This window comes from Balaenoptera physalus, assembly GCF_965194825.1.
Source record: "Balaenoptera physalus genome assembly, chromosome: 8".
In the NCBI taxonomy this organism is placed as follows: Eukaryota; Metazoa; Chordata; class Mammalia; order Artiodactyla; family Balaenopteridae; genus Balaenoptera; species Balaenoptera physalus.
The window spans coordinates 16,101,932-16,121,345 of NC_138887.1; the positions used below are offsets into that span (position 1 = coordinate 16,101,932).

At 33.8% G+C, this 19,414-nt stretch overlaps 2 protein-coding genes across 3 annotated transcripts in view; one reads left to right on the forward strand and one right to left on the reverse strand.

Moving 5' to 3' along the window:
• COG5 (component of oligomeric golgi complex 5) overlaps positions 1 to 19,414 on the forward strand; it is a 282,079-nt gene that overhangs the window by 64,514 nt on the left and 198,151 nt on the right. The window lies entirely within an intron of this gene.
• GPR22 (G protein-coupled receptor 22) lies at positions 294 to 18,245 on the reverse strand. Its single transcript, XM_082473610.1, has one exon. The coding sequence runs from the start codon at positions 6,225 to 6,227 to the stop codon at positions 4,926 to 4,928; it is 1,302 nt and encodes a 433-aa protein (XP_082329736.1). The 5' UTR covers positions 6,228 to 18,245; the 3' UTR covers positions 294 to 4,925.

The following is a 19,414-nucleotide window of genomic DNA, read 5'->3' on the forward strand; positions in this document are numbered from 1 at the left end:
TGGTTGAGGGTCCGCCTGCCGATGCGGGGGACGCGGGTTCGAGCCCTGGTCTGGGAGGATCCCACGTGCCGCGGAGCGGCTGGGCCCGTGGGCCACGACTGCTGAGCCTGCGCGTCTGGAGCCTGTGCTCCGCCACGGGAGGGGCCGCGACAGTGAGAGGCCCGCGCACTGCGATGGAGAGTGGCCCCCGCTCGCCGCGACTGGAGAGGGCCCTCGCGCAGAGGCGAAGACCCAACACAGCCAAAAAATAAATATAAATAAATAAATAAATTTATAAAAAAAAAAAAAAAAGTTTTCTCTAGTTTTTATATTTCTTACTGAGTGGAAAGGAAGAAAAGAAATAGATTATTTTATGGTTTTTCCCTTGCTTTTAACTTCCATTTAGAAAAAGAACCTGCTTCACAGTTTGCTAACTTACCTTTCTTACCTTTTTGAAATGTAGCTTGAAGCTATTTAATTATAATAGAAAAAGGTTTAAGTATTTGATATTTTATCAATATTATTTAGAAACTTTGCTTATATGATTTTTTAATTTTTAAAAATTATTCTTATGCAGCCATTAACAAAGAATGAAGGTGATATGTATATGATGAGTTGGATGGATATTTATAATAAATTATTAGGAAAGAAGCAAAGGATCATATTTATATTTTTTGCTTTGTGTACCTTGGAATTTTGCCATTGTTTATAGTTTTTTATAATTGAAAAAATTACCAAAGAAGAAAATAATGCGTTTAATGGAAAAACTGAATAAACCAATATGTGAAATATAAAGTAGATAATTTAAAACATCAAATAGGAATTTTCATTTTGAATATTTGTAATAACTAGAACATTCTTGAATAATGTTTATTTTACTTAATTGAATTTTCTGCTTTGCCAGAAATTCTTTTTGTTTTTGCCCTTGTTACCCATGTACTTTATTCAAAGCATAATTTAAAAAGTTCTTAGATCATTGAGGAAATCTAATTTCTTGTGGTCTTTTTATGGCCATCATTTTTAATTCTTCACTCTCTTAAAACAGTTGGCTTTCTAGTCAGTTGGATACCCTATTGATTCTGCATTGACGTTGCCTGTCACATCTGTATGCTCCTTTGTAGAGCTACTGCCAGCACTTGTTGCCAGGCCTTTCATTACCTATCAAGGTGATGGCAGTAGCTTCCTATCCTGTGTGTTTTCTTTGCTTTCTCAGCTTCCCATTTCTGTGTCTTACTCAGTCAACTCTTTCTACATATTGCTGTTTTTTTTTTTTTTTTTTTTCTGTAGCTCATTTCTTATCACGTTATTCCCCTGCTCAGATTTCTCTGCTGGCATTTAAGGCCTCTGTCTTTTGGTTCTAATTTAACTTACCATATCAACTTCTCACTACTGTATTATTTTTCTTCTAAAGAGAACAATTTACTGTTTCCAGGATATGCTTTAGTAGCTTTCCTCAACAATGCTTTTGTGTATATTGTTCTTAAATCCAACATAATTCTTTTCTTATTAAGTTTGCTAAGAACGTTATTCTTTTTAATTTACATTTGCCACATTCTGCTTTTTTAATAGGTATTACCATATTTTTTACTACCTCGATTCTAGATTTTAAGCTCTGAGGGTAATATATGAGTTTCTGCCGTATAAGTATCAGCCACAATGCCTTCTACCTTGTAAGGATTCAAATGTTAATTGAATTACAAAGCTTACTTAAATGTACAATCATAAAATATAATAAAACCAAAAGTTTTATTGACTTTGGAAAGTAGTCTTGAAATTACTATGTTGAATAAAGCCCTACGAATAAGCACTTGCTTTCTTATACTTTTAGGTTTTTACGTTTAAGTCTAATCTCAGTGAAATGAGGAGTTTGATTTTTTAATGTCCAGAGAGCTGAGATTTTGCTATAATTTTATTTGGGGGATTAAAAATAGACCATATACCTAAAAATTGACTTATTATGGGGGAGAAGTATAGAATTATTCAGTGCTATGAATGGCATTTTTTAATAAAGCATCATTGTAAATAATTCTTTTTTAATATGTCTGAACATCAGTTGGGTACTAGTTGGTAGAATAACAATGACCTTAAATTAGGAAACAAAAGAGAAAACAACAGTTCCATATCTTGTTGAGCTCATTTTTGGTTAGTTTTTAAAAGAATAGTTCTTATTTCAGTAGTTTTCAAGAACTAACCCAGTTAGCTATATAGAAATTGATATTATTTGTGGCCTATGGATAGAAAAATATGATTTTAAGAAGATCCCATATTGAATGTATTGTTACCTCTATTGCTTTTGCATTTAAAAATTTCATTCTAACATGAAAAATTAACATTAATGCTTTTTTGGTAAAATTATTTGAAATAAAGTAAAACATTTACACATTGTGTTAAGGGCCATCATAAGAAGAATAAAAATATTTCACCTTTTCATTGAACAACATTTAAATAAAAAGTTATCTAAGCTTCTCATTCTCTCCTTTAAGCTGAGATCAGTAATTGCAAACGTATTTGTGACTTGTTTTTAAAAGCTGAACTTTTAACATAAATGTTATTTTGGTTTACATATTACATATTATTTAACATTGAAAAGCTACTAGAGGTTATCTGGTAAATATGAATATTCTTTGTTGTAAACCAGTGGTTGTACTTTTGTATGTCTGAAAGATCATTACAGGTGGACAGAAATGCTTGTTAATAGTTCCAGTGTCAAGTGTAGAAGTAGTAACAGCTTAGAGGGCAACATTATAATATTTGCTATTTATTTTTTATTTTGTTAGATTTCTTATTACAGAGAACAAGAGGGCATGAACGCAGTTTAGGCAGATTTATTAGAAAAATGTTTTTAAACTGAGTTCTTTGGCATGTTTATAGACTTGAAGATGAAAAATATTTAGAACACAAAGGGTTTTTCTTAACATGAAGACTTTTCTAAAAATAGTCTAATTTTTATTAAGATTATAAAGCTAGAGATTAAAATATTTATGCTCAGAAATCCAAGTACAAAATTATTTAAAAAATTTTAAATGAATATATTAGGAGATATTCTGTGCTAAATATATTTGTCGAATGAAAATTTTCTTAATGTCTTTATGCAATACTAATTTCTCTTTAAGTTTTCAAAAAATAAGTCTTAGTTGTTTATGCTACATTTTGTCAAATTGAAGCATTCTTTAATTCCATAAAAGAATACAAAGTAAGGCAGGAGGAAACCGCTTCTTTGCCAAGATTTGATATTATGTCAACATAACATTATTATCAGAAATATATCACTATTAAGTTTGTCATGTAAACCTCAGTGAATTCCTGCTATTGCATGGTGCTCATTTCCCCAAGGGATAAGGTATTCAGTAAACTAAATTGGATGAATTTCATTTATTTACATAAAAGTGGTATATTATGGAATTGGTTGTTTTCTTCACAGTCCAACATTTAATTTTTAATTATAGAAGACCACCTAATGAAAACATGTTTCTTTCAATGAGAGATTATTATTGAATTGTTTGACATAAAAATTTTTATTTAAAAATGAGTTGCTACTTGATTTAGTTAATACAGTATGAAAAAACAGAATAAAGAATTGTCCAGTTAACCAATTACAAGGGAGCAAGTATTTGCCTACTTTAAATAACTTATTGCTGTTTTTCAGGTACAGTGATAATTAGCACTCATCGATAGATTATTAGATTATAACAATTGGAAAATACTCGTTTGATATGAGATTCTCAAACCTGATATCTAGAGTTAGGATTAGTAATTTCACAGTTTTCTAACATGAATTGGGGATTGGAGGCAAAATGCTTTAAATTGAATTAAGTGGTGTAGTGGAAATAAATTCACAAGATTTATTGCCACTTTAATGATTTTGAGAGTTGAAAAGGACTACTATATTTTGAAACACTTGGGAGCTCTGATAGTGTAGGAACATTGTGTAAATTGTATTACTCTAAAGTTGCTATGTTTCTAAAATTAGAAATAGTTGGCTTTTCTATAATGACATAAAGTCTTTTTTTTTTTCCTTCCTTGTATTCAGATTTTAGTAGTTAACTTCTGTTATACAAAAAGGCTGACTTGAATAAAGTTAGGATGTCTGTTTATTTTAATGCACTGGTTTTTGCCAGTATACTGTATTAATCCAGGGCATTTGGCTTAACTCAACCAAAGTGAGGAAGGAGGAAAGAAGCCTTAGTTTTCTTCCTTCCTTTTATTGTCAGTTCATTTGTATATTATAGGCATAGTGCCCTTGATCTTAGAAAATCAGTCTCTTTTTCATAATAAACTTGAATTTCAAAAGTTCCCCTATCGTGATGTGCATATACATGGTTGTTTGTTTTTTGGTTCTTGAATTTTAAAATCCTGGTAAATCCTACAGTTTCCTACATTCCAAAAAGGATAAAGTTTCATATATAGTTCATTATTTTTGATGCATCAAATATTATAGCAAGTAGACTATGCTAGAAAACATAATATAGTGGTATAGAAAATCCTGGGTCATTTTGGTTGCTTGGAGCCCATAATTTTGGTTTTTATGTTAAAATGCTATTCCAGTTGTTAACATATAAATATATCTATAGTTTGTGGCTTAGAAACAATACACTTTATAAAAAAAAAAAAAGCAAGGATACCTGTGTCAGTTATATTTTAAAGTTATACAGTGTTTTAAGGCTATGTATTTATTCTTTAGAAAATATGACTCACATAAATATCTTCTGATGGACATAATATTGACAAAATATACACATGATATTACCTTAACAAACTGCCATGCAACAAATACATTAAGTAATGAAGAAATTGAATATATATGACCTAATCTAATCTTGACATTTACATTGAAAATTTACAACATAACCAGTACTTAAAATGTTTTTTCTTATATTTGGCAGTAATTTTTTACAATTTAAATTTAAAACTTCTGAATGTGGGTTTGGTGAAACTTAGCCTTTTCCCTAGTCTGTGACAACCTGAGGTACTAAACATTTTTCTCTTATTTCACTATCTTCAAAGGTAATTTTTTTGTTTCTTTTAGGATCTATCCAAGAATTGTGTATTACAGCATTATTAGGTATGGGATCAGCTTCTACTATGGAAACAACTCGCTTTTTCATTTTACTTTTCAAGACTTTTTGAAATTTTTGTCTAGTAAATGCATATAATAGAGGATGAAATATAGTTGTTCCATAACCCATGACTAGAAAACACAACCTTAATTTTACTAAAAGGTCACTTGGGCCTAAACATAAAATAGTGGTATTTAAAACAGAAATTGGTGTCCAGCAGAGAAGAAATGTAGAAATAATCAATAAAGACATTTTGAAGACTCTCTTTTGCCTTTCTCGTCGTTCACGATGTCGTTTCATAGCTCGCCGGAGGGCAATTATTACAGAGACTGAAGTTCTAACACCAAAGACTACATTTCTCCCACCACTGCTTTGTGACATGTCTGTAGTCTCATGTTGTGTGGTTAGAGAAATCGTCTTTTTCTTTCTTGCTTTCTTCTTCTGCCCTGTTGAGAATCTTGTGCCTATTCGAATATTGAGAGCCTGAAGTATTTTGGTGTATGTGATTAACATTACTATGACAGTGAAAAAGAATATTGGGATCTGTACTAGCAGGTGATAATACATTCCCAGTTCAGTGTAGTATTCATTCGTACTGACACACAAAAGTGTCTTGTTTTCCCATGTATTTCCACTTTGAAGGCTGAAAAAATTTACCTCAATAAAGGGAATCAGGAAAGAGAAAAATGAAAAAATCCAAATGGATATCATTAGCATTACAGCTCTGCCCATTGTCAGAATTCGGTTTGCAGGCTTTACAGAGATGTCATATCTGTCCAAAGTGATAGCAAAAACGTTGATTGCTGTTGAGACACTTGTAAAAGATACACAGGCCTCATGGAAACAGCAGATGAGAGCAGTGTTACTCTCCAGTGAAAGCAGAAGGATAACTATAGTTAGAGGAATACATCCCACACAAATGATTACATCAAGTACATGAAGATTCATCGTAATAATGTTACTGACAGAGTTGATTAAGTTGGATTTCATGCAGTAAAGTACCAGTACGGTGAGGTTGCTGCCAAGTCCCAATACAATTTCTAACATAAGAAATCCGGTGAGAGACACTTGAAAGCTTAATGGATATGATAGTGGTTGGTACATATTGGTGTTGATGTCATCAATGTCATCTCGCACTGTAATGTTAGATTCAGACTGCATGTTGATTTCCAGAATGGGAGAAAAACACATTCTTTTGGAGCAGTTGGTTTTTTCCCTAGAAAGTGAAATAGAATAAACTATTTGATATTTGGCAATTTAAAGGACGTACAAAACCTGTGTTCTTTGTAAAAAAATTTTTTTATTGTGTACTTAGTTTAATTTTTAAATTTATAAACTATTAATGGAAAATGTAGTTTTCATTGTTTGCATTGTTTTGATGTACAGGGAAATTGGGTTCCCCATCTGAAGAAATAACTGTACTGGGGATTGCTCCTATATAGTTCAAAATTGTTTAATAAACTAAAAAGGTTTTCCTTATTTGGGTTTTTCAAGGTTATTATTTGAGATACAGTATATTTTTGTATAATAAAACTACCCAGTATGCAAAACTAATTTTAGCCCAGTGTTTTAAGATTTCATTTTAAAATGTTGTGAGTAGGTGGAAAATAAACGCTATTTTAACATGTTGTAGCACAATTAGTGTAGGTGTAATTATTCCCATGAGATTTCAAATGAACAGGACAAATGTTCACTTAAAATGACAAGTGGCACAGAGCACTAGTTTGTTTTAAATCACTTTGTCCGTGCTCTTGATTGAAATTCATATTCAGCAGTCAACAGTGTGTTTGGGGATATCTGGAGTTATTTCCCACTGAAGTAGGCAAATGATAAATATTTCATATTTCTCAGTGAAAGTGCTCACTGAACTTTATAACAAGCAAACTTATAAAAATTGGAAAAAAAGGACATTATTTTGAAGTAAAACACCACAGGCCTTAGTAAAAGAGCACTAATCACTCTTATGAATGAATGATTTATTTTGTGACCACACCCTTTCATATCTTGTAGAAGGAGAAAATTGAAATTTAATATCATATTAAGAAATAGCCATTTTTAAGGTGGTTTAAAAGAATGCATCAGTTGATTTTATTAAACAGAATTTTTAAAGCAAAAAATGAAATTTTAGGGAAAAGGAGTATCTGAAGCCCATTTTCTGAGCAATCTATTAAAGTTACACATTTCCTGTGAAACCTTTTGTGTAAATCACCCAGTGTGTATCATTTTGAGGAAAATTAAAAGAAAAAAGCCAAACTCTTGCTAATTCATGCATATCTATGTTTTAATATATAGACGTTTAGAGTAATTTATAAAAATAATGTCTGATTTGCTGGGCTAAAATGTCAGTAATTAGTATATTTAGTTAAAATATAAAATCATACAACCAACTATATTTCACATTTCAAGTACAGCATTTTGCCTGCAAAATCATAACAAATTATAAAAGCTAATAATTTTCAGAACTCATGTTAGCCTTTCACTTGATGTAACCTTTGACAAGTTTTAGAATATAGTTTTATTTATGCATATTATTTTAAAGGTAGTGTTTCAGAAACACAAATGCTAACATTATTAATTTCTTTTGAGCTTACTAAAGGCATATATTTGAGTAAGTGAAGGTCTTAGCCAGCATTGAAATCCTATAAAAATGGAAAATTTTAAAGTGTGCCAAATTTTCTGAACTGACAGATTAAACATCAGGTCTTTGTCACATCAGTTAGATTTAGAATTAAATAAAGCAGAAGTGTCAGTTTAGATGATAATTAAGGAAAATGCATCTACTCTAGAGCAAGATTCTTTTCTCTTGTAAATGTTAAACAGTGTCCTGGGGTGCATGCATCTTCTGACCTACCTGTTTGCTGTTGCCTTATGGGCCTTTTGGCTCACTATAGCAGTTTTTCACAATATGATACATGATGTCATTAACAGATTTGGACATGAGTTTTTACCTGACAACAGTGAAGTAGCTGTGTTTTATTTCATGTCTTGTAGGAATTCTTTCATTTTTCTCTCCAATACTTCAACTGCATGAATTGTGAGATTTAGTTGGCTGATGAATTTCTAAAGACCAGTACAAAATACTTGTGTTTGTTTTGCCTTAAAAAGTCACGACTGAGAGAAACTTCCTCAAATGATAGGAATTGTTTCCCTTTGAGAGAATATGTGATGATGTCTCTTTATTTTCCAGAATATGTGAAAACAAAAGAAACATAAGGTTTCTAGCTTCTAAAATGTACTTAGACATCCTTTTGTTACAAATGTAAATCTGTTTCTATAGCAGTCCTCATTATTTTGAAATGATTTCTTGGTCACATAACTTGGTTGTAAGTCCAGTCCATGTTCTCTTGATAAAAACCATCTGCTATTTAATTTGGTTTGTTTTCATTAGAAGAGGATACATAATTGGTCATAAAACTCAGATGGAAAAATCCTTTAGTAATATCAATTGATACGAATATCTGAATATTTAGTGCAGAAAAATACTTGCTAAAGCTTCATTTAGCTTGCTGGTAATGTATGTCATTCTCTTGGCAATCCATGTTTCATTGTTTCTTCAAGAATCGGTGGCTCCACAATTTTGGTATGTTACAGTATAAACTCCCCCTTTAAAAATGCTCACCATTTTGTTTTCAGGCTTTTACAGTTATATTTTCATTTTGTGGCTGTTTTATATAGCATCTTCTTAGGATGGTTACTGTCGATGTATTATATCCCAGCAGTAATGTAGACCTGTATTCTCCGGTTTTAACTCCTTAATGTCTTAAAATCATTGTTGCAAGAATATCCTGCAGTTTGTGGTTCAGACAGCTAGGGAGGTGATGGGTCAGATGCATTCTTCATATTGTCAGTTGTAAATACTGAATTAGCTGCTTTGGGCCCTTGTGAAAAAGAAAAAAAAAATGGTTAAGGAATAGGGTTCCTAATAATTTCCTATTAATTGAAAGTTACTTTAGTTGTGTTGATTTAACACCATACACAGTATTTGTTATCAAAGTAAGCAAACTGTATTATTAGAGCCATAGCTTATGCATAAATTTAACGGTTTCTTTAAATATTCTCTTTTCCTAACAAAGGCTTTAAGTATAATATTTAGTAATAGAGTTAACATTACAAATACTACCATGAAAGAAAAGCTGTATTTTTTTAAACCAATTTCTGCTCTCATTTTAGAAGTTAACCTGTATTTTCAGAGATTATGAGCAATTAGCATACATTAAACATACTGTCATTCCCTCTTATCTTTATAATAAATTTTACAGTATTTCCTGCTGTAAAATATTGTCACTTGCTTATTAGCACATGGTGTGACTTTTAACTGATTAAAACAGATTCCATGATAAAACACTACAAATTTCCACTGATGAACTGTTAGTGTAATTGAAATGTAAAGGGTGATGTAAAAGGTGACTGCAAATTAAATAATTTTCAATGAACATGCCCAATAGTAAACCTAAAATTGAGTAATAAATAATAGCTAAATAGTAAACCTGATTCTTTCAAGAAATATAAGCATTTTTTGAACACTTCAGAAAGACTACTGATGACATTAAGGATATTTAGTATATCTGAAGTAACTTAAAAAGCTGATATCTATCTTCAGAGTGATTCAACAAAGAATATTCTTTGTATTTAACATTGCATCCTAAAAAATTACGTTTAAAACATATCATGTCTTAAAATAAATAGATCTAAAAGATACATGTTTAGCAATAAGTAGAATTAAGCAAATAAACTCTTAAAATTTAGGCTGAAATTTTTCAAAGTAATTTTACCCCACTATGCTGGTTCAAAAGCAACTGAATACTATAATAAGGAACACATCTTACCTCTGCTAAAGATTTGATAAATTCTTGATGTAGTTGAAGCGTTTCCAGTTTTGATTGATTCATTTTGTTCACTGGTTAGTAGAGGACTGGGGGAAGAGGGTCATAAACACCTCTTCGAAAAAGACCTTAATGAAAATGTGTGTCTGTACTGTGCCATTGTTTCAGCAGTACTGCTAATGTATGGAACATGTAGTGCTGCTTGGAGGCTGCTGCAGTCTCTCACTCTTCCTACTGTGGAATCAATAAGCATCTGAAAATACATAATGAAAGTAATTTAACATACTGAAGGCTTCTTGTCTCCAGAGACAACACTTAGATTCAGTCTTTCTAAAAAGGAATGGCACTGCTTTTCAGAGGAAAGCCTGTTCTGGGCAGCTTTTGCAGAATGACAGCCTACCTTGTGGCTTCTCTCCACTGCAGAGAGATGCAGTGCATTCACTAATTTTGATTGGTCAGTTGTATTGGGCTTAAATTGTGCTTCATATGTATAGCAGGGATTCCCCCCACCCCCCACTGTTTTATATAAGGATGCTTTTTTAAAAGGCTATAGTTATAAGTGGTTGTGTGTTGCTCTTAAATAGAACAGGAGTAAATTAGTCTTTAAAAAAATGCGTATTCTATTCTGGTTTGTTGTTCACTTATGCCAAACATTAAAAAGATATAGGGTGGTGGTGTTGGGGGGGGGCAAGAAAGAATTACATAGTAAAATGTATATATTCTTTTTAAAGCCTTGGATAATTGCACTTGAAAATATTTTAGTTGTATATATGTTTTTGCTTGAGATTCTTTGTTCTACAAATAGAAAGGCACTGCATCTTTACTGTGAACCACATTGAATTTCAACCAGTTTGTTTGTATTCAAGTCATCTTCTCTGTGTATTCCAAATTGTGAACATCTCAAGGTGTTAAACATTATGACTGCAGTAGTCATTCATTCAGGTATTCACTTCATTCATTCATTCAAAATATTAATAAAGCTTGATTTAAGGTGATTACACCCTACAATTTTTTTTTTAAATTCCACTGCTATTAGTAGAGTCTCAGTATGAAGAGATTTAATCATGTGCATTACTTTTGATATTACTATTCAGTCTTCACCTCTGGTAACCCGTTTTGCTCAGTAGATATGTACCGATCATGTGCCATCATATTTTATTTCAACTGCTGTTTCTGTTTTTAACATGGGTACTTTTAGTGGATTGCTATACCCTAATGTCGTATGCAGCTGTATGCTAATGTTATTGGGTAAATATATTGGTAAAGGAAAAAGGAAGTTAATTACATGTCTTCATAAGTTACAAAGCTAAATTATTTTAAGATATGCTGTAAAAAGAATTAAAAACAATGGTGTAGATAACAAAATATTACTTTAAATTTAAATTTCTGTTAATTTTGGTTACTTATGAATAATTTTCTATTTTCAATATTGAGGAACACATTGAGGAAACCTTTTTTTTAGACTTGAGTATATAAAGTGGCTGGATTCTATATCTTAACAAAACAGAAGACATATTGCAAATCACTGAATTATTAGAATATTGATTACCTATTTCCATTATTTTAGGAATGTTAGTGGTGTGCATTTTTTAAAATATGTGCTAGGTTTTTAATTTGTAATTGAAGTTATTGTTTATAATTTTGAAAATCAGTATACATTTTAATAATCTTCCACTGCTAGTGTTTAAGCTGCACAGGGGGCTGGCTGAATAGTATATGAGCTGTGAGTTGCATTTCCACAGAAGTTGAGAGTAATGTGGTGGAAAATTTTGCTGTGAATTTCTACAGTTTTCTGCAGAGCTTTGGGTGGCAGGGCTTTGATAATGATAAAAATTAAAATATTGTGCTCCTTTTCATGCATTTTGAAAATTGGAGAAAAGGATCTTAGAATGCCAGCCATGTTGAAAGGTAGCGCAGGTGTGCATATGCACACATATAGTGTTGTTTGCAGCTTAAAACTAAAACCAAAGAAAAGATATCAGTTGAAACTTGTGGTAGAGATGAGAAGTTATTAACATAGTGAAATACATATAGTGCTTTTCTGCCAGAGAATTCAAGTATTTGCTTACATTTATCGTCAAAATATCACCATGAAGTAGAGGAAACAAAGGCACAGAGAAGTTTAATGACATGAGAAAGTGTAGGTAAGTTAGTCAGTCTAGGTAAGTTAGAAGTCTGCAAACCCCCTTCTAACTATATAGCTGGCCCCCTCTCTTTGGAAAATTCTGAGGGTAGTTTTGACTTAAAATTGGATGATTTGGGTTCAGTCACTACTTATTAGTTACATGACTTTTGACAAGTCAAGCATTCTCTGGGTCATGATATAGCTTTGACTTTTTAAATTGATGTATATTTCTGTGTTTTGTTTAGCTCTCTGTGCGACCGTATTTCCAAGTTATACTCAGACTGTTCTGAAAAAATAAATTCTGGGATCTCTGTAAGACATAATGACAGCAAGAAAGTTCAGGTCTAGACAACACCTTTTATTCCCTGTGACTTGTGGTTAGGGATACACAAGATATTACAAATAATAGTTACTTCTTACTGCATACAATGCTTAGTATATTTTTCTTTCTCTTTCTTATTTTATTTTATTTTTTGGCCATGCCACGCAGTTTGCAGGGTCTCAGTTCCCCGACCAGAGACTGAACCTGGGCCATGGCAGTGAAAGCCCGGAATCCTAACTACTAGGCTACTAGGGAACTCCCCTATAGTTTTCTTTTTTAAAACCACAAATTGGTTTGATGATTATAAGGTTCTTTGATCTCTTAGCAGGATAATTCTAAATTCCTTTGTTTTTAACAAAGAAGCAGATATCTAAACCCCTTGAGTGAGAATCAGATTATATTCTTTTCATGAAAAAAATTAATATCAAATTATAAACATCAGAATTTACAGATTCTTACTTCCATAGCAACAGATTTTCAGTTTTGCATTTAATATATTTTGTATTCATATAGGATACTAATTTTGAAAAATGCTGCAATTAGTGATTTAAAACCAAATGTTACAAAATCATTTTATAGATTACTTATTAATTAGTTAATAATAACCTGGGAAAACAGTTTAAGTTTACTAATAATAACTAAGCAACAGATGTGAATCTAACCCTCAAGTATCTCTATTAAAATCCCTCTTCACAAGCTGTGTTTTTCTTTAAGTTAAAAACATTTTGATTTTTTTTAGTTTAGGAACTAAAATTCCTGATATGGGAGTCCTTGACTTTTAATTTTATATATTTGCCTCCTTAAGTTTGGACAACTTTGAGTGTGAGAGAGTAATTTACTGTTCACATTTAAATCTACTGTTCGTATCAGATCATTCTTATCTAGCATGTGTCTGGCTCTAATGCTACAGAATTTTTGATGATTTTGAATTTGTAAATAAAAAACCCTCAACTTTGTGAAATATTGGAATTAACCACAACTGACAGTGCTTTGAAACTATTTGCAAAGTATATATGCGAAAACAGTTTCTAATTGCTGAAAAATCACTTTTTAAATTGTATTGCTTCAAGAGTTCTTTTTCAGTGAATACTTAACATAGCTAACTCTCAACTCTCTCTGATACTAGAGGCCAAGGTAGAAAGGATTATTTCAGTTTAAAGCCAATTTAGAAATTTCATTTGGCTTCTCAACTTTAAATTTCTATCACAACAAATGTTTTACCAGAAAAATAGAAATGGACCATCTGCTGAAACCTCCGTTAAGTGGGGAGTAGCCAGGGTAGTAGAGAGTCAACAATATTGGTGATTCATTATCTATAAAAGAGGATAATTGAAAACTGATTGTAATTGGATAAGTACATGCATCAGAATTGTATGTCTTAACCGAAAAACTCCACAGAGCATTCTTCCCCATCCTTCCCTATCTCACCTAAGTTGGGCATTTAAAATTTTTCATTTTTATTTTTCACAGTATGTGATTGTAAGTCATTTGCCAGCATCTATTACAACAATAAATACATGGCATTTCTTTCCGTTTTTCTCATCCAAACCTCGATTTTGGACCCTGTGACTATTACTACTTTTTAATCTCCGTCTGTTGTCCTACTGTTGGCATGTTGTTTGGGGCCCTTGTCCAAATTATTACGATCCCTGACCCTAATTTTCTGGCATGCTCTTTTGACTGCCTTATATCCCTTTTTGCATTTTTAAGTATTACAGATTTTGTTGATGTTTTTCTCTTATATTTCCATCAAAGAATTACACAAACATGTTTATGCTTTTTTTTAAAAATTGGTTTCTCTTTGTGTTGCTGCTTCATTTTTCTTATAATTCTTCTATTGTAGGTTATTCAAAATCAAATTCATTTCTGTGTTCTGGAACCAAGTCAACTGATTAACTAGATTATATATTTAACAAAGCTATGGCAAATCCCTTCTTATGTGCTGTTATGAGTCCTTTGCTTATTTATTATCCTTGTTTATTTTTAGTAGAGAGAAATATTGATACAATTATTTTTTGTATATTGACCTTGTATCCTGCAACTTTACTAAACTCGTATATTAGTCTTGGGAACTTTTTTGTGAATCCCATGGTATTTTCTGTACAGGCAATTAACGTCTGCAAATAGAGACAGTTTACTTCTTGAACCATGTGTAACTTTTATTTCTTTTCTTGCCTTATGCTACTGTGTAAGACCTCTGGTATTAGATTTGATAAAAGTGTGTTGGGAGAAGCATTCTGCCATGGGCCCTGAGCATCTCTGAAGGTCCTAGGGCATGCTGGGGATTGCTGGCCATGAAGAATGAAAAGACCTGACTGTTCTTTACCTGTTCCATTTCTGAGGGTTGTGTTGGAAGCTAGCCACTTTGAGGGATGCAATAATAACTCCCCAAAGAGCAGACTTGCTTCTGCTTGTTATAAAAATGGTAAATTGTCCAGCACAGTTTCTTTGGCTGTCATGCAAACCTATTGTATCCAGAGTATCCAGCCAGGTCCCTCTGCCAGGAGGACTTGGATAGGAAGGTGAACTGTCAGAGTGACATGATCTCTCATACTGCTTGCTGTGTCTTGAGTCCTTTACCTCTGATCGAGACATCTTAAGTCTTCTGCCAGTATACATGACAGAAACAAGGTAGCTTCATAGCTTGCAAATAGGGTAAAATCCTAGACCCTTCACGATTTCTGACAATATTGGCAACGAGGACATGATGTTGACTGAAACATGGCTTCCTACAAAAGAGAAGACAAGGGCCCTTGTGGGCTGGTTTAGAGAGCATGAGATGCAATAGCAAATGCTCTTGTTTAAGTGGTGGGCTAGTAGATCTCTTACTGACTTACCTGTTAATGAGTTTTTAGAGGCTAAGCAGTTAAATGAAGCTGCCCAAATGGTACTGTGGTTGTTGCTCAGGCTCCAGGCTATAGGAAGAAAGAATGTAATTACATCAGTGAGGCAGCAAGCCTCTGGGCCTCCACAGAAGGCAGTATGACTGTACCTGCTGAGTCAAGGGCTCCCCGGAGCTAGAATAAAAGGCGTTCAGCAATGAGGATACAGAGCTTTGGGTAGACTTAATACATTATAAGTTCATTTGTTGAGTCCAGGTAGGCAGCCGCTTGAGATTGAATGTAGCTGCAAAGTCTTGCTTATTGGTGCAGAGCTTCTTTTTCCCTTTGTGCCCTCTGATTCCTCTCCTCCTCTGCTCTAACCTCAGCTGCTTAAAATAAAAGCCAAGTATGGCAGGGGAGCGCAAGGAGAGGGGAGAAGTTCAAACTTTTATAGCTCTGTTGGATAGAGGTGCCCAAGCACACTCCAACCTGGTCCTGTGGGGAAAAAGCACAGTAGGTGGCAGGGAGGCTGAAGACACCAGGGCTGCAGGGTGGAGCTGTCGCAGCATGCGCGTGGGCAGCTCAACAGCCCCTAGGCCCAGGGGCTTAGAGGAGTTTGGAGGTATGTGGGAGGAAGCAGCGCTGACCGTGGGGTGAGGAGCCAAGCAGGAGAAAAGCCTCCCACCACCTCAGCCCTCTTCTACAAGCTAGTCCCCCACTACTCTGTACTCCCCACGCTCCTGATCAGAAAATAATGTCGTCTCCTGGCAGCTATGGCTAGTCCCTTTTGTGTGTGTGTTAAAGTCCTTAGTTTGTGTTCCTGCGGCGGGGTGGACGGTGGGGGGCACTCAAATTAAAGAAAAGCTAAAGTGTGGGTGGAGCCTCTGGGCTTATTCATGTACTGTTCTTCTGGCTTCCCCTGGCAAATGTGTATTTGGTATTGATGTTTTTTACATGCTTATGTTGTGAAGGTTATAAATTCACAGGAGATTGCCCCATTCACGGGCTCCTGCATGTCCCCTCCCCGGTGATCTAGCACAATGTATCATCCCAGGAGGAAAGAAAAAACCACAGCTTTAGTTAAAGACTTTGTGGCTGCTAAAGTGCTCAGGCCATTTCTTAGCACAGCAGTGCCACCTGCCTGACCCAGCTGCCAAGTGCACCTCTTTTGAACAGGCCTACTGCTACGGTCTTGTTAAAACCAGTCACCTGACCCATAGGTGCCTTGTGACTCTCTGGCCCGATGTCACTTGGACTTGATGACTAACAAGGAAAGGGCCCAGTAGACTTCATTGAAAGTCAAATGAACAAATGAAAATGGTTTATTCAAGGGTGCAGCTAGCCTCGCCTTAGTGTAATCTTGGTTTTGCATGAAGGGATGGAAGTGAACCCTTTTGGGGGAAACCTTTTCTTTCATTCCATCACCTGAAGCAAACCACTGGTTCACTGGGGTCCTTGATGCAAAGAAGTTCCTGTGAATACCTAGACCTGGTTGACTGATAGTTCGGCCAAGTTATAAGCTGATGGTATCCATTGTGCTGCTGCAGCTATTCAATCTCAGTGCCAGCTCCAGAAAACCGAGAGTGGATATGATCACTCTGTTCCATTCTCATAGCTCTGACCAATACTCCTCTTGATTAACGTTGTTGTATTTTTACTGAGTCTTGGGCTGTTGCCTATAACATAGCCTTCAGATGTACCTGTTGGAAGACAGGTTAAAAACATCTCTCTTTGGGGCTGCAAACTGTGGACCAAATCGCAGCCACCGGTCAGTTTGCGTCACTCAAGCCTGTACATCCCAATTGCTGCCATTTCCACTTGGATCCATTATCAAAAACAGCAAGATACCCACCATAGTAGACTGGGTAACAGTGGTGTCCTAAGTTTTAGGAAAGGGAACTTCTCAATGTATGTCACCCACTCCCACTTGTAGTGGAATTCCTTTTCCTCCCCTAGGCGTATAGGGTTTTTTGCTGCTTCCTTTTCGTAGCTCAAATGGGTTTTCAGCAATGTTCAGAAAATCACAGGGTCTGTTGCACTTCCCTCAGTGGTTTTAGGCTTTTATTCTTCCATGCATTAGAGATGGTAGAAAGGATCCAGGCTGAACTTCATGCCTTTCTCTCAGTGGTTGCTCTTCTCATCCCCAAGCATGAGGGATGCTTTCTCAGACCTCTCACTCTGCACCTGGTCTTTGTGTGTGTGTGTGTGCAAACCTGGTGAGGTCTCTGAAGAACCTGTGAATAGGTATGCCTTCCCTTGTGTTGGTGGCCTCCATGGGTTCTATATTTTCTTGCTAGCACAAACTCAGCCTTTAGGAATTCATTAACAATTTTAGCTGAATTATTCTTTCTGGTGTCCAGGATTGTCTTCCCCAGGTACTCAAGTGCTCATGCCCCCATTTGTCCTTCAAGGTACCTGTTTTTCTTTAGAGTTTGGGTTGGTTGGTTGCCCTGTAATCTCAGGTCTCCTAGCAGCTATTTACCTTGATAATATAGATTAAATTCATGACCCTACTTGGTCATAGTAGATTACCCTTTTAGATATTGCATGATTTTATTTGCAGTTATTTTGATGAAGTATTTTGCCTATATGTTCATGAGGGATATTGGTTTGTCATTTTCTTTTATTGTATTTATTTATTTATTTTTTGGTCTGGTTTTGGAATCAGGGCAATAATGTTGGATTCATAATGAGTTGAAAATGTTTCTTCTTCCTTTAGTTTTAAAAACATTTGTGTAAGATCGGTGCTGGTCCTTCCTTAACTGTTTGATACAATTCAGTAGAGAAGATGAGTGAGTCAGGAGGTTTTATGTTGTTTAAAGCTTTTAATTATAAATTCAAGTAATTTAATAGATTCAGATTTTCTGTTTTTCTTCTGTCTGTTTTGGTGATAAGTATCTTTCAAGTAAATTGTTATATCACTTAATTTGCCAAATTTATTGGCATTAATTTATTTTTAACATTTTGTCATTATATTCAAATATTAGCAGGATTGTACTGATACCTCCCCTTTCATTACTGATATTGGAAATTTGTGTCTTCTTTTTTCTTGGTCAGTTTGCCTAGAGGTTTATCAGTTTTGCTAATCTTTTCAATAACCAGCTTTTGGTTTCATTGGTCTTACCTTTAGTATTTCCTTCCTTCTACTACTTTGGTGAAAGTTTCTTTAACAACTTTAAATCTCTTTTTGTCAAATATTTGCTCAGTATAGCTTTACCTACATTCCACAAATTTGATTGTTTTATTTTATAATCACTCAGTATGTTCTCTAATTTTCTAATTTCCATTGTATTTCTTTGTTGACACATGGGTTATTTAAAAGTGAGTTTTTCAATTTCCAAATATTTGGTGATTAAAAAAAATTTTTTTTGTTAGTTATTTCAAGTTTAATTCCGTCATGATCAGAGAACATACTTTGTACAATTTCAGTTTTAAAAAATTTGTTTTGGTTTGCGTAATGACCCAGAATATGGTCTGTCTTAGTGAATGTTCTGTGTATTCTTGAAAATAATGTGTTTTATCCCATTGTTGGGCATAGTGTTCTATAAATGTCAAATAGGTCAACTTGATTGATAATACAGTTCAAGTCTTTTCTTGCCTCACTGATTTTCTGTTTATTTGTATTATTAGCCTTTTACTGAAGGTAACTTTTTACTGAAAGAGGAGATATGAAGTTCCCAACTATAATTCTGAATTTACCTATTTCTCCTTTCACTTTTTCCAGTTTTTGCATCATGTATTTTTATTGAATTCATGAACATTTAAGAGTGTTATGAATTATATGTCTTTATCCCTAATAATACTGCTTGTTCTGATGTCTGCTTTGTCTTATATCAATGTAGCTACTCCAGGTTTGTTTTGATATGGTTTACATCATATATATTTTCAACTCTTCTGTGTCTTTATTTTTTAAGTTGTGTTTTCTGTGGATAGTAATAGTTTGTTTTTGCTTTTCTTCCATTTGGATTTCTCTCTTTTAATTGGAGTGCAGAGCATTCACATTTAATGTAATTTTCCATGTGATTAGGTTTAAGTCCTCCACTTGGCATTTGTTTTGTTTTGTTTTATGTCTTCTTTTTTCATTTTTCCTTCCTTTTCTACCTTCTTTTGGATTAAGTAACTTCTGCTATTCCATTTTTACTATTCCAAATGATGGAATAGGAAAAATTACTATTTATAGTAATTAATGATTAAATAAAATGGAATAGTAAATAGTCTATTGACTTACTAGCTATATCTTTTAAATTTCTTATTTTAGTGGTTGTTTTAGATTTTATGATATACAT

Coding starts and splice junctions, on each gene's coding strand:
- GPR22 (XM_082473610.1), bottom strand. CDS start 6,227: ATGTGTTTTTCTCCCATTCTGGAAATCAACATGCAGTCTGAATCTAAC.